The 15,000-nt window shown below is 37.8% G+C and overlaps 2 protein-coding genes and 1 long non-coding RNA gene across 4 annotated transcripts in view; 1 reads left to right on the forward strand and 2 right to left on the reverse strand.

Moving 5' to 3' along the window:
• Positions 1-15,000, reverse strand: part of LOC113116571 (CUGBP Elav-like family member 3-B) — a 41,057-nt gene that overhangs the window by 394 nt on the left and 25,663 nt on the right. Inside the window, exon 4 of the mRNA XM_026284811.1 lies at positions 5,108-5,152. Coding sequence (XP_026140596.1) covers positions 5,108-5,152 — 45 coding nt within the window. The remainder of the gene's footprint in view (positions 1-5,107; positions 5,153-15,000) is intronic.
• Positions 147-4,420, forward strand: LOC113116569 (uncharacterized). Of its 2 annotated transcripts, XM_026284808.1 has the most exons (5): positions 147-298; positions 493-559; positions 1,722-2,003; positions 3,197-3,499; positions 3,605-4,420. In XM_026284808.1, exons 2-5 carry the CDS (start codon positions 502-504, stop codon positions 3,904-3,906), a joined length of 945 nt encoding a protein of 314 aa, XP_026140593.1. In that variant the 5' UTR covers positions 147-298; positions 493-501; the 3' UTR covers positions 3,907-4,420. The 2 variants fall into 2 exon arrangements, with proteins under 2 accessions (XP_026140593.1, XP_026140594.1); XM_026284809.1 differs by lacking the exon at positions 147-298 and having other exon boundaries at positions 324-559.
• Positions 9,981-13,651, reverse strand: LOC113116574 (uncharacterized). Its single transcript, XR_003294042.1, has 3 exons — positions 10,799-13,651; positions 10,597-10,660; positions 9,981-10,469 (listed from the first exon to the last, which is right to left on the reverse strand). It is a non-coding gene; the product is annotated as an uncharacterized LOC113116574 (long non-coding RNA).

Genomic DNA, 15,000 nt, shown 5'->3' on the forward strand with positions numbered 1-15,000 from the left:
AATGCTAAATGAACAATTTAAAATTAATTATACTGTTTTTTTTTTTTTTTTTTTGTTTTTTTAAAGTCTAGTTAATTTTCATTTAAATGTCCAAATGTCTTGCCATAGCTCTCTGGGAGGAGCTCTCTCTCTCTCGCTGTCTAACACCGAAAAAAGCGGAAGTAAAAGACACCTTGTTGTTATGCGCTGAAATGGCATCATCATAAAGTTTTAAACTTTTTATGGTCATTTTGAAGGAAGAAAACCCTCTCTTTTCAGCACTTGGAACTTCCAGCTGTTGCTGCTGTGTGCTTTTGCAGTGAGTTGAACTAAATATTTGATCTCGCGTTATAGAGAGTCACGGTTGTTTTCACTTGTAAGTGCGTCATTACAATCAGAAGACTGATAAATCTGCAGTTAATCTTAATGACCAGCCCACAAGTGTAATATTTATCATTGCATTTTTGCATTTGAAGCGGAGCACAATGATTGACATGCTGATGTGTGTTTCAGTGCATCATAATGGAGGCTATTTGGAATTTGATTTTGGCTTCAACTTTTATAGTTGTACTTTATGAAGGTAGGAAACCTCTTTTTTTTTGTCTTTGCCTATTTTTATTTAGGTTGATTGTTGTGCTTTTATACAGTATAATTAATCACAGCCATACTGATGTTCAGTACTAAGGCACTATACTGTACTGTATATTTCATATGTATTTGGTTGAGTAATAACTTTCTTCCATTTGAAATGCATCTGTTCACTATTCTTCAGTATGTTTACCTTGCTGTTTGCAATAATTCCCAGTGACACTTAGTAATAATCTACCTGGTCTCATGGCATAAATGTACTTGGGTGCACTTTTTAGCGAGACAAAAAAAATTACAAATAAGTACATCTCTTCTTTCCAAAATAAATGAACACTACTGGCAGTAAAACTTTGAAACCTTTTATTCCTTTTCACACAAATTTACAGAGTTTCGATTAATAAAGTGTATATATCACGTTATGACTTCAAAACAATATTTATATGCTTGGAGATTTGAAAACTGATGCTTTGAACGTTATCACACGTGTTTTCAGAGACGGTAGATTTGTTTGGTAGCTCATTGAGTGAGAACATGTACTTGAGAGGTAAGGAGCGCTGGTACAGATCCCAAAAATGCAGTTTAAATCTGCTTATAAGGAAGCTGAAATGGCACGGTTGCATCAGCTAATGCGTTTTTATATCAGTTTTGCATTTGTTAACACTATCATAGGTTTAAGGGATGGTTTTGGTGGAGGGCATATTTTCAACACTATAGAGAATTAACTTATTTGAATTCTGAACCACCGCAATACGTACCTATATCAACGTAATAAAAACATGCCAGGGTTCACGCAACTAACCCTAAATCAAATATGTTAACACACTCTTATAAATAAAGTGTCCAAAGGGATGTTTATCGCAGCAATCCTAAAAAAAAGGGAGCAATTTTCGGTTCCTCGAACATTTCAGTGATCAGTTCTTAAAAGAATCAGTTTATTATTAGTGTAAAGAACATTTAAATCATCTAAACAACCTTTTCCCACAATAATGAACCTTGTTTTTGCAACGGAACGGTTCCACAGATGCCAATAAGGACCCTTTATTTTTAAGAGTGTATTAAAATTATTTAGTGCTTTTTTGTGTAAATGCACTGTACTTTTTTGTAACCAAATTCCCTTCATTAGAGAGTCTGACTCTTCTGTGAATCTGTTTCAGGAGCGTTCTGCCAGGGTATTCCTTCTGGTTTTGTGTTACTAAACCAACCGTACACATTCCCCGTTAACGCCAGCGGCTGTCATCATGCTGAATGGAGAAAGATGCCAGGCACCACTATCGCCACATACAAAAACCATGTGTGCATGACTGCCAAAGGTCTTGAGGAAGACTTCACCTGTGAACACAACCACCTGCTTCTGATATCATCACAATACACTGACCAGGGGCTCTACGAGTTCATCTGTAATGGGGTTAAAACTTCACTTATTCTGGATGTTTTATGTAAGTCTTTCCTATTATCTGATTCATACACTACCAGTCAAAAGTTTGGAATTATTGAGATTTTTTTTAAATGCTTTTTTTAATATGAATTGAATAGAAATTTAAAAACAGCATTTATTTGGAATTAGAAATAATTAATAAAAGCTTTGATCAATTTAATGCTATTTTTGCATTAGTTTAGTTTCTATTGATAATATTTGAGGAAAAAGAAGCAGCACAACTGTTTTCGAAGTTGATAATAATCATAAAAATGTTCAAAGTTCAATGCCAAGCGAGATATTTTATTTAACAGAATTCGCCTACAAAAAACGACCCGTTTGGACTACATCCCTCTAGTTCCTGCAGTAATGACGTCACTAAAACAGTTTTTTGACTAACCTCCGCCCACAGGAATACACAAAAAGGGGGCGTGGTCTTGTTGCGTTCCTACAGAGAAGGAAGAGCCGCGTTTGTGTTTGTCGCCGAAACACTGTTATTTTCATCTCAGAGTCCAATCATCTTTGTTTGGGCTTCCCAGGGACGCTGTACTTGGAGATTAATCGTTACAATTTATGTCTAACTCGGTTCCCGAAAATTATAATCTACATGTAAAACTATGTGCAGCACATTTAGCTGAGGACTACTTCCTCAATCTCAATCAGTTTAATGCAGGATTCGCACAAAGATTATTCTTGAAAGATGGAGCAGTTCCCTCTTTGTCTGGAGAAGGCATTGTTTATGGACCACAACCGGTAAGTGTATTTTATTATTTAAGTTGGTGCATTTAACAGTTTCTGTAACTTACTACACAAAGGGCAACACAGGAACCGCTGGCCCAATCAGAATTCGTTATGTGTTTCTGAAGGAGGGACTTTATAGAACAAGGAAGTCATCAGCCCGTTTTTGTGACAGTGAAAACAGCGGTATACAGATAGGTGAATTGTGTGAAAAATACCGTGTTTTTTTTTACACGCGAAACATGAACACATGTTATTTTGTACACTGTAAACACAATCAAAGCTTCAAAAAAGCATGAAAAATGGGACCTTTAAATAAATGATAAATATTATATAAAATATTATATATATACTATATATTATATAAGTAAATAAATAACCTTTTGACTGGTCGTGTATAAGAGAGCTACTTACTGAAAGTCATCATCAGCTCATAATCATCAAGTGATTTTGATTAACGTCATGTTCCCTGTATAGATGCTCTATATAAGAGTGTAGAAGAAACGGACAACATCACTCTGAACTGTTATGCACTCAGTGCCAAAGATGTGAAGTGGCTGCATAACAAAGAGAGTGTTTTGTACTACAAGATGAACGGATCTGTGAATCCTGGCAAAGGCTTCGAGAGAAGAGCCATGCTGGCAAACAACTGCTTCAAAACCGGCAATTTCTCTTTGACCATCTCTCGTGTTCGCAAGGCAGATGCTGGATTATACCGCTGCTTTGTGGATAGTGAAACGGTTAAAGGAAACCCTCACGCCTATGTGCTGGATGTGAACGGTAAGACATGGGAAACTTGATCGCATTGTATCACATTTAATTTTACGAGTCAACGTTGATATAATAACAGTGCATAATCCTGATTCTCTTGTTTGATTCCCACAGAGAAAAACTCAGATCCAGGAGACCAGACACACTCCAGCTGCAACGAAGCAATTCTGATCGTGCTCACTGTAGTTTTGGGGCTCATCTCAGGGATAAGTGTGACATGTTTGATCAAAATAAAACTACGTGATCGTCAATCCATGTCCACCAGTGAGCGTGACACCACTGAGACTGACCATATGCCGATACCGGCTATGAGCACAGCTTCACCTGTCAGTGAGAGTCAGTCTGTGATCACTCATCCTGTTCAGGAGAGCGAGTTCATGGGAGAAAAGCCTTCCAATACCAGGCCTATCTTGTAATCTGATGAAACGAGGCCTGTGAAGATACGGTGAGCTAGGCCTGTTTCACACTGCAAGCTGAAGAGCTTTCACAGCATTTCTGCTGAATAATAACCTGCAATCAAACATTGATTTACTGGAGCCAACTTTGATTGCTGTGAACTGAATTCACTTGAGAAGCAGGAGCACATTTACATCCACACAGTGATGACTGTAAACTATCCATTTTAAATATTACTCACTCCAGCATTAAGCGTTTCTTTACTGTAAAAGACTGTTTTAGTGGTTTTAGTGTGTTTGTGGATGAAAGAATGCCAACATGTTATTTAGCAGCAAATTAGTTTGTCGTATTTCCTTGCAGTCAGTGTTGTAGGCTTTGATTAATTTGCTGTTGCAGGGACTTAATAAATAACTTAATATGATATGACAAATCAGTCTTTGCAATGTTCACACAGTGCATTAATGTCATTGTTTCTGATCACATTTACATTTATGCAGATGCTTTAATCAAAAGCAACTTACAGTGCATTCAGGTTATACATTTGTTTTTACCAGTATGTGTGTTCTCTGGGAATTGAACCCACAACCTTCTGTGCTGCTAACACAATGCTCTACCAGTGAGCCACAGGAACAATCATTAAAAACCTCATGCATGAAGGGACTTCACATACAGTATAGCTCCTGTTTAGCACTTTTCTGACTCCGTGGCCATTGCTATTTCATATATTTTTTTTTCTGTTTAATGTGTACAGCTTTATATTTGTCGAGAGTGTTCAAACCTTTTTCCAGTTGTTATAATAGTGGTTTCTGGTGCTGACTGAATTATAAGGTTGTACTAGCAAACCAAGGGAAGGATTTACGATTAATAAAATAAATAAAATACATCTTAAGCAAATGGTGTTGTTTTAAGTTTACACACATATGCGCAAACTGTTTTCAGCATTAATGATGATTTGCTGTTCTAGAAACATTTTGTAATTATTAGTCTTGATTAGTTTGATTTCTGAAGATCATGTGACACTGAAGACGAGGAATGATGCTGAAAATACAGCTGTGCATCACAGAAATACATTACACTTAGATATTCACAAAGATAAAGAAAATTGTTCATTTAAATTTTAACATTTCACAATATAATTATATTTATGATCAACTGAACGCAGCCTTGATGAGCAGAAGATCTTTAGAAATCTTTATAATAAGCCAAATAAAGATGATTTACCTCCTCTCCCCTCACTGCAGGCTTCACTTGAATGGGCCGGTTCATCTAAAAAATATAAATAAATACAAAGAATTCAAATTAAACCACCATGACTGATGTCACGAGGTATGGGAGAAAAAAAAACAATAAAACATAAAGATCATAATATATATATATATATATATATATATAGTACGAAGATAGAGAGAGTTCTGGACATAAACAAGATAATACAGAAAATACAGAGAAAGAGGAAGACTAATGCAGAGCATTCATTAAGTGTGTTTAAAATCAACCAGAGTGATCAAATAAACCATTGTCTTATCTGTTGACAGTGTGTGCATAAATCAGACATACATACTAATAGACATTATTTGGTAACACCTTTATTTAAGGTGTCATCGTTATACATAAATTAGCACTAATTTACAAACAATATCAGCTTGAAGTACACTGACAATCCACCACAACAACACGGGTGTAAAATACAGAGTGTAACATAAAAGACTCCAACATGATCAACATCCCAACAAAAATAAGACAAATAACAATTTAATCAAACGAACTCATTAAATATGATGGGAACCTCTTTTCTCCCTTTAAAACAGCTACAAGATTCAGCACCCAGGGATGACTTTCTGGAAAACATACAGGGAAGCCAGGACAACACAACACATGTTTTTTTTTTTTCCTCACAGAAAATGGAGGAACTGGTGTATGTTGGGAATAAACTCTCCCACTCATTCGCTGCTAGCCCGCAGATATCAACAAAAAAACGCCGGGCCCCCCAACCACCAAAGCCTGTGGGCCCTGTTCCTATGAGAACTCTCCGACCGCTGCCACAACGCCAGGATCCAAACCCTCTATCTGCTGAAGGTGAACCAAAAACAACTGATAGCAGCTCTCAGTGATATGTGTTGGGTCCCCGCTATAATAGCAGCAACATTCACAAATGCTTACAGAACAAGCGGGAACCCAGTGTGCCTGTAGCTTTCTCTATTTCAGCTTTATCACGTGATAGAAAGTCTAAGGCCTTCTCAAACCGAAGGGCAAACTCATCTAATCTGCGGCATATTATGCATCAAACTAAGATTGATGTAAAGACACAAAGCACTGCCATCAATTTAGCACTTTTAGACATTCGCTCACTAAAAAATAAAACATTTCTAACTTTATAACCACAAACAATCTGGATTTTATGTTTCTAAATGAAACATGGCTAGAAGACAGCTGCAGTGCAACAATCCTAAATGAAGCAGCCCCTCCTAACTTCACTTACATGAGTGTTTGCAGGACTGTTAGGAGAGGTGGGGGTGTAGCTGCTCTATTTAAAGATGTGTATCAATGCAAGCAAGTGTCATTTGGTCAGTACTTGTCTTTCGAATATCTAGGGATTGTGCTGAAAGGTGACCCACACATTCTGTTCATTATTATTTACAGGCCTCCAAAATACTTTCCAGCCTTTGTTGAAAGGTCACAGAAATGTTTTCAGTAATTTCCTCAGAGTTTGACTGTTTTGCAATTGCAGGGGATTTTAATATTCACATAGATAATGCAGAAAACAAAACTACAAAAGAAATAAGGTTTCTAAACACTTATGACCTGATTCAGCATGTGCATGGACCCACACACAAAGGTGGACACACTCTGGATCTAATCATCAGTAGGGGTCTAAACATTTCATCCATTGTTACTAAGGACATAGCACTATCTGATCACTTCTATATTTTCTTTGATATATTGATCTCTGCTACCACTGAATCTAGATCTGTCTCTGTCAGAAGGAGATGCATAAACGAGAACACAAGTGTACTATTTATGGAGGCTATATCTTTAACACCAAGCATTTCTGCAGACTATGTTGATATTCTCCTTGATTCCTTCAACTCAAAAGTTAAGAATGTTATTGATGATATTGCACCAATTATAGTCAGCAAGAAAACAAACAGACAGACATCAGTTTGGAGAAGATCAACAGCAGTTCAGACTATGAAAAGACAATGCAGAAAAACCGAGCGGTTGTGGAGGAAGACGAAACTTGAAATTCACTATAGCATCTATAAAGAGAGCCTTCATGCTTTTAATGTGAAACTAGCCACAGCTAGACAGAATTTCTTCTCAAACCTTATAAACAGTAAATTAAATAACACTCGTACTATTTTTGCCACTGTTGAGAGACTGACAAACCCCCCAAGTCAGATTCCCAGTGATATGCTCTCAGACAGCAAATGCTATGAGTTTGCTTCTTTCTTTTCTGAGAAGATCATAAATATAAGGAAGGCGATTAGCACATCCTCAAGTAATGCAGAGGTCAGACAGATTCGGCCAAAATATCAAAAAGATACTATGTCTATTTTTGAAACAATTGATAGCAACATTCTGGAAGACATAGTGCAGCAACTAAAATCCTCAACCTGTTGTCTTGACACACTTCCCACATCTTTTTTAAAAAGTGTGTTTGACTGCTTAAAAGCAGATCTCTTAGAAGTGGTGAATGCCTCACTTCTTTCTGGGACATTTCCAAACTCCCTAAAAACTGCAGTTGTTGAGCCCCTCCTGAAAAAGACCAATCTTGATAACACAATTTTGAGCAATTTCAGACCAATATCTAATCTTCCTTTTATAGGCAAAATTATAGAAAATGTGGTTTTTAATCAGATGAACAAATACTTAAACTCAAATGGATACCTGGACAATTTTCAATCTGGTTTCAGACCGCAACACAGCACAGAGACAGCACTCATTAAGATAATAAATGATATTCGCTTAAATTGTGACTCTGGCAAAATATCGGTGCTGGTATTGCTAGATCTCAGTGCTGCGTAGAGATGTGGGGGGGTGTTTAAACGAGGTGTTTGAGACTTTAGTCTTTGCAACTTTACAGATCTTCTTTATGCACCAAGAGCTTGTAACATTCCAAAGAAAAAGGAAAAAAAAATAATTGCATGATATTTAATTTTAATAAAGCACATCTACATGTCCAGACAGCAGAATCCTCAGGCACCTCATCATAATCCTGATGAGGGTTTGGTTTAAACACATCTGTAGGGTTTATATTAAGTCTCTCACACATAAACAGATTTTCACACAGCCACATAGACAACAGGTGCAATAGTGCAACGGGTTTAGTATTACAGTAGTAACAAGACATATAAACACACACACACATTTAATTGTACAACAAAATTGTTCTTTCTCTCCCAAATTTCCATTCTACGTTCTCTTGTTGTATCATTTATGTTCCATAGCAATCCAATCTTCTCTCTTATATTGTGTGTGTGTGTATATATGTCTGTTACTACTGTAATACTAAACCTGTTGCACTATTGCACCTGTTGTCTATGTGGCTGTGACATTCTGGAAAAAAAGAAAGCTAATTTAACTGGGTTTATTCAAGTCAATATTATGTAATATCACTGAATGAAACAAAATTGCATAGGTTAAATCAAGTAGATCTAGCATTTCAACATCACAAATACTTGCCAGCAGTTTTAAGGTGTAGATGACATTAAGTGCGAGGTGTAATATAATAGCTCTCCTCAACAAACCTCAAGATCTGATACTGCATGAGCCTCAACAAACTCCATTTATAACTTCCCTCTGATAGCATCACTGTGTTATGGCTTCATTATAATATTTATTAGAATGAGTGCACATTGAGACACACTCCTAAAAGAGCTGCGCTGCTCATATCCTCACCAACACTGGGTCACATCAGTTTAACCCTGTCAGATGCCTCCGCTGTATTCATCTCATTAAGGCAGAGGTTTATTTCCCATCCTCACACAGCTCTATTCATCTCTTCATTCTCTCTCTGACCTTCCTGAGCTCATTCAACTCCTCTCAACTCATCTCTCATCCCTTTATCCTTCAGAGAAGAGAGGAAAAAAGAGATCTTAATCATAAATCTGACTGCATTTTAAGTTTGGATCTTCATATAGGTGTTAGTTATTCACCGAGTAAACACTACTGTTCAGCTGTTTGGGGTCAGTTTTTTAAGTTAAAGAAGTCTCTTAGGCTCATCAAGGATTTGATGCATTAATTTTATTAAAATACAGTTAAATACAATATTATTAAAATTTTTAAACTTCTTTCTCTGTGAAAAAAAGTGTAATTTAAGCTGTAATTTATTTCTTTGATGCACAGCTGTATTTTCAGCATCATTCCTCCAGTCTTCAGAGTCACACGATCTTCAGAAATCAAGAAAATATGATGATTTACTGCTCAAGAAACATTTCTGATTATTATCAGTGTTGAACACAGTTATGCTGCACAATATTGTTGTGGAAACTGTGACATGTTTTACTTCGATGAACAGAATTTAAGGAACACCATTTATTTATTTTTGTATTATACATTATAAATGTCTTTACTGTGTTTACTTTTGATCAGTTTAATGCATCCTTGATACAAAAAAAGTATTAATAAAAAAAAATTGGACTGACCACAAACTTTTGATCTATCTATCTATCAGGACTTTAATTGCATTATATGCTGTATAATTATTAGTCTATGTAAACCTTTGGCCATACATCACAGCTTTAAACTTTTTTTCATCTTGCAGCATGAAAGTAAGTAGGGCTGTAACTAGCCATTATTTTGATAACGGATTAGTTGCTCGATAATTCTTCATATTAAACGATTAATCAGATAAAAAGTATTTCTTTTATACTGACTGTATACACTACTCCACATACAGCCCAATGCTGTCCACAAACAGACGTGCCAACTGAAAGCTATAAACATACTGTATGATGAACATATCTATGCTATTACACACTGTTATCCAATCATAGTTACTATAGTTAAATGCTTGGATTACTTTAAACCTAAATTTAACATCCAACAACATGTTTTTTATATATATGTAACCCTCCCCAGGGCTTACAAGTAATGGGGAAGGTGTAAAAGAAGGGCAACAACCACAGTGTGTTTCCTTGCAAGCACAAACAAATTTATTAAACAGGAATGGTAATAAGAAGTGGCAAAGAAACGAAAAGAACAAAAAGGTTTAACCCACTACAGACCATAGGGTTCCCCAATCCCATACAATGGCAATTCCACTATTAAAGAGCACAATCAAATCACAGCACAAAACCAATAACACTACAAGTGTAATAGAAAACCAACACGCACTTGACTCAAACCACTACAAATTGTGCCCAATCACCTTAAGAGAGTCAACCATACATACAAGAATGGGAACCCCTTTGTCTTTGGTTGATTAAAACAAAACAAAAACAAATAAACAAAACAAAAACAAACTCCCACAATAAATTCAAATCACTTCATCATAGTGTAAACTTTTAAAAGTCATATATCTTACAACCCAACATTAACCCACCAATATTTTAGATAAAAGTAAACGGCAATCATGCATCATCTGCAAAACAAAGAAAATACAATTCATGATTGCCCCTTTAAAATATTAGAATTAAAAACAGAATTAAAAACACTTAACACAAAAAAAGCAAACTTCACATACTCCAATATTCAATTAAAATCAGTACCTGTGTTAATGAATGAATCTACTCAATTTCTGAGGCATCCACCAGTATATATCCTTTAAGCATACTATAAAACAAACAAACACCCGTTAAAATGGACGGCACTAACCATAACCATGAGTCACAACCCTTACTTCCACAATTTACTTTAATAATGTTCACAAGGCAACGACTAGTTTCATTATCACCAAGTGTTGAAACAAACCACACAGCTTCTCCTACTCAGCACATGGTCCCACAAAGAGAAAGGCCAGAAGATTTGATTTCCCCCTTTATAGTACTTGGACTCATGGGATCTGTAGTCCAACACATTTTTTAGTCCCAAGCATGCCTAATATGGAGCCACTACTAATGCTACCTCCATCCCATTACAATATACCTCCCTTACTTTAAATTGACGTCCCGTCGATCAAATTTCTATGACCATGGTCAAAAAAACAGGGTGTTTGTAACACTGGAGAGCTCTGTTCTCGGGAGAAAGATATAACCATTTGAATGGACTTCTCTACACACGGCTGACTGAGGAAGATTATGTGGATTTGTATGCTGCCCTGCTGTGGACCGGGTTGTCCGCCTTACTAGGTCCACCTGTCGCTGCACTGGCTGTTCCGGTTGTCGACATGGCTGTAAAGTCAGCTCTTCAGGATCACCTTCTTCTGCTGGAAGTGGTATGCATGACTCATTCTCTGCAGGCACACCAGGTTCACTTGATAACATGACTATCATATCCCTTCTCTGCTCCTTAAGGATCCTCACTTAAAGGGAATAGTCCTGGACTTTCGGTTCGACCTTCTGATGGGACATAAACTGGTCACAACTCACTACAGTGTATTTGTCTCACTTTTCCACCATCAACTGGAATAATAGAATATACAGACCCTTGCCCCTCGGGACATCGAACAATTTGATAACATCCTGGATTTTCTTTCTGCCTTGATGATCATGTGCTTTTTTATATACCAAATGGCCTTCCCTTAATGTCATCTGTGACACCTTAGCATCATTTACACGGGCACGCTGAGCTGCAGCTTTCTGAAGATGGGCTCGGGAATTATCTCGGTGGTCAACTATCCAGTCCACATTTGTTGGGCCATAGTCATCCAGTCCTAACATAAAATCTACCGGTAAGTGTGGTTCTTGTCCAAACATCAGGACATAAGGACAGTAACCTGTAGACTGGTGTTCTGTGGTATTGTATGCAAACACCAACTGTGACAAGTAAGATGGCCAGTCTCTTTTATTTTCAGCAGGGAGTGTACTGGGCAGGTCATGCAAAGTTCTATTGAACCGCTCACAATTACCATTCCCCTGAGGATGATATGGTGTAGTGTGAGTCTTTGCAATACCATAGATTTCACAGAGTTCTTTTATCAGGTGGCTCTCAAAGCACCTTCCCTGGTCTCAATGTAACTGTCGTGGGACACCAAACAAATAAAACCATCGTTCCCCTAATACACGGGCCACTGTTTTAGCTGTCTGATCTTTAGTAGGGATTGCTTGGGTATATTTTGAAAACACATTTGTCATGATTAATACATTTTCCATTCCACTAGCTGATGGTTCCACGTAAAATCGATATCAATATCAAGGGGTCGGTCAGCCATCAAATACCCCATGAATGTATGCACCTTCGGTCGAACCACTTTCGAGAGGGTACATTTCCTACACCAGTCCTCAACATTCCTATACATTCCTGGCCAATAACAGCGTGCTATTACTGGCCTTGCAGTTTGCTCCGTCCCCTGATGGCCATGGTCATCATGAAGGCAGGTAAGCACCTCCTCTCTAAGGGCAGATGGTAACACTACCTGTTGGATTTCCTTATGACCCTCTTGTGGCCAAAATCGTCTATACAAAACACCATCTATTTTCTCCAACTTCTCCCATTGACGGACTAGGTCCAAAAGCTCTGGCTGTTCGAGAGAGCGTTCTTGTAATGTTGGTTGCTGCCTGCGGTCAACCCTCGACTTGCATAAGCAACTGGTCTACACTTGCCCTTGTACTCCTGTGACAAAATGGCACCCAAGCCTTGAAAACTTGCATCTATCTCCAAGATGAATGACTTGCTAAAGTCAGCATAAGCAAGCATAGGGGCATTGGTCAAAGCTACCTTAAGGATCTGAAACGTATTTTATAATATAAGTCCCTAATAATAACTAGCAAAACCTAGAAAGGACCTAAGTTCTTGAGGAGTCTGTGGCCATTTCCAATTTACCACTGCAGCTATCTTTTCTGGATCAGTGCTCACTCCTGCAGCCGAAACGACATGTCCCAAATAACGTACTTTTGGGCAAAAAAAAAAAACAACACTTACTGAGCTTAACTTTAAGATTTTGTTGCCTTAAACAACTCAGTACCAATTCTAGTCGCTGCAGATGATGTTCTACTGTTGTTGAAAAAATGATCACGTCATTAAGAGCAGTAGGGACTGAAAACTTTGGTCACCAAAAATTCGTTCTATGAACCGTTGAAAAGTGCTTGGCCCATTGCAAAGCCCAAAAGGCATCCGAAGAAATTCAAAGAGCCCAAAAGGAGTACAAAAGGCAGTCTTGGAATGATCAGATTCAGCCACAGGGACTTGATTGTATCCACATGCTAAATCCAATGTAGAAAACCATCTTGCCCTAGTCAAAGCATCTAAGGACTCCTCAATCCTGGAAAGTGGATAAGCATCCTTCCGAGTTCTTGCATTTAACTGACGATAATCTACACACATTCTCAAGGGACCATCCTTTTTCTTTACCAGCACAATGGGAGATGAGTATGGGCTACAACTCTCTCGAATGCAGTGGAGTCATTCAGATTCCTGGGAATCACCATCTCTCAGGACCTGAAGTGGGACAATCACATTGACTCCATTGTAAAAAAGGCCCAGCAAAGGTTGTATTTCCTTCGCCAGCTGAGGAAGTTTAACCTGCCACAGGAGCTGCTGAAACAGTTCTACTCAGCCGTCACTACTGTGTACTATACTGAGTCTATACTGTGTACTTCAATAACTGTCTGGTTTGGTTCAGCAACAAAATCAGACATCAGAAGACTACAGAGAAATGTTCGGACTGCTGAAAGGATTATTGGTGCTCCTCTGCCCACCCTTCAAGAACTGTATACATCCAGAGTGAGGAAAAGAGCTCAGAAAATCACTCTGGATCCCACACATCCCAGTCACCCCATCTTTGAACTTTTACCATCTGGCCGGCACCAGAACAGCAAGGCACAAGAACAGTTTCTTCCCCCAGGCAATCTACGTCATGAACAGTTAAATGTTCCCTAGTTATGCTTATAAATGTGCAATATCCTTATATTTATTTGTTAACCCTCCATCCTAGAACATTCCTGCATCTCAATCCTATTCCATTATCATTTATAGCACAATTGTTTATACACTTATTTATTTGCCAATTTGTAAATCTCCTCTTTTAGTGTTTTTTTTTTTTTTTTTTTGTCTGTGTGTTGTTGTCTCTGTGTACTGGAAGCTTATGTTACTAAAACAAATTCCTTGTATGCGCAAGCATACTCGGCAATAAAGCTCTTTCTGATTCTGAATGACCTGACTCTCCAACAGCTGCTTAATGTGGGCTTTGACAGCCTCCCCCTGACTAGGTGGAATTCGACGATGACGCTGACGCACTGGGACATTATCCAACAATGGGATATGGTGCTCTATCAAAGTAGTGCAGCCCAAGTCACCATCATCCTTAGCAAAAATATCCTGATATTTATGCAAAAGATGTTTGACCACTTCCCTTTCTGCCTCTGAAAGCCCTGGTAATTCGACCCTTTCTAGCTCACTGTGGTTTGAAACAGAAGCTGACATCTGGCACTGATTAACAATTTCACTGACACTGCCTTGCAAATTTTCCTTAAATGAAATTTCTTGGTCAGGGGTGCATTTCCCGTACAACGATGCAACTCACTGGTTTAACCACCATAGTACAATGCATCTTTATGAAAACGAACAACCTAGTCACCACTGTTTCCCGAAACCATAGTACCTGTGTCGCAGATCCATAGTTCAAACTACGTTGGTTTGAGCCGTCGTTCTTCTTCTTCGATATAATGGCTGACTGGAGACATGAGCACATACTGCCACCTACAGTAATTTGGTTTTATTTTCTCTTTTCTTCGACTCGAATTACGCTTTTGAAATGACGTTAGAGTCGAGTAATACATTATACACACACAGAGTTAAAAATGTGCTCTTTTCTGATCCCAATGTCAATAATTTCACAATTTCAGATAAATACTATTTCTTATGTTATATTGATAGGCTACTTAACCACAATTGAAAAAAGATGGGTTTTGATTGATGTTGTGTTGTGGATTGCTTATTTTGCTCAATCTTTCCTATTTATGTCTTCTTGCCATTCTGATGTTTTAATGAAAATGACACGAAAACCCCAATTTCCA

This window comes from Carassius auratus, chromosome 16 (assembly GCF_003368295.1).
Source record: "Carassius auratus strain Wakin chromosome 16, ASM336829v1, whole genome shotgun sequence".
Classification (NCBI taxonomy): domain Eukaryota; kingdom Metazoa; phylum Chordata; class Actinopteri; order Cypriniformes; family Cyprinidae; genus Carassius; species Carassius auratus.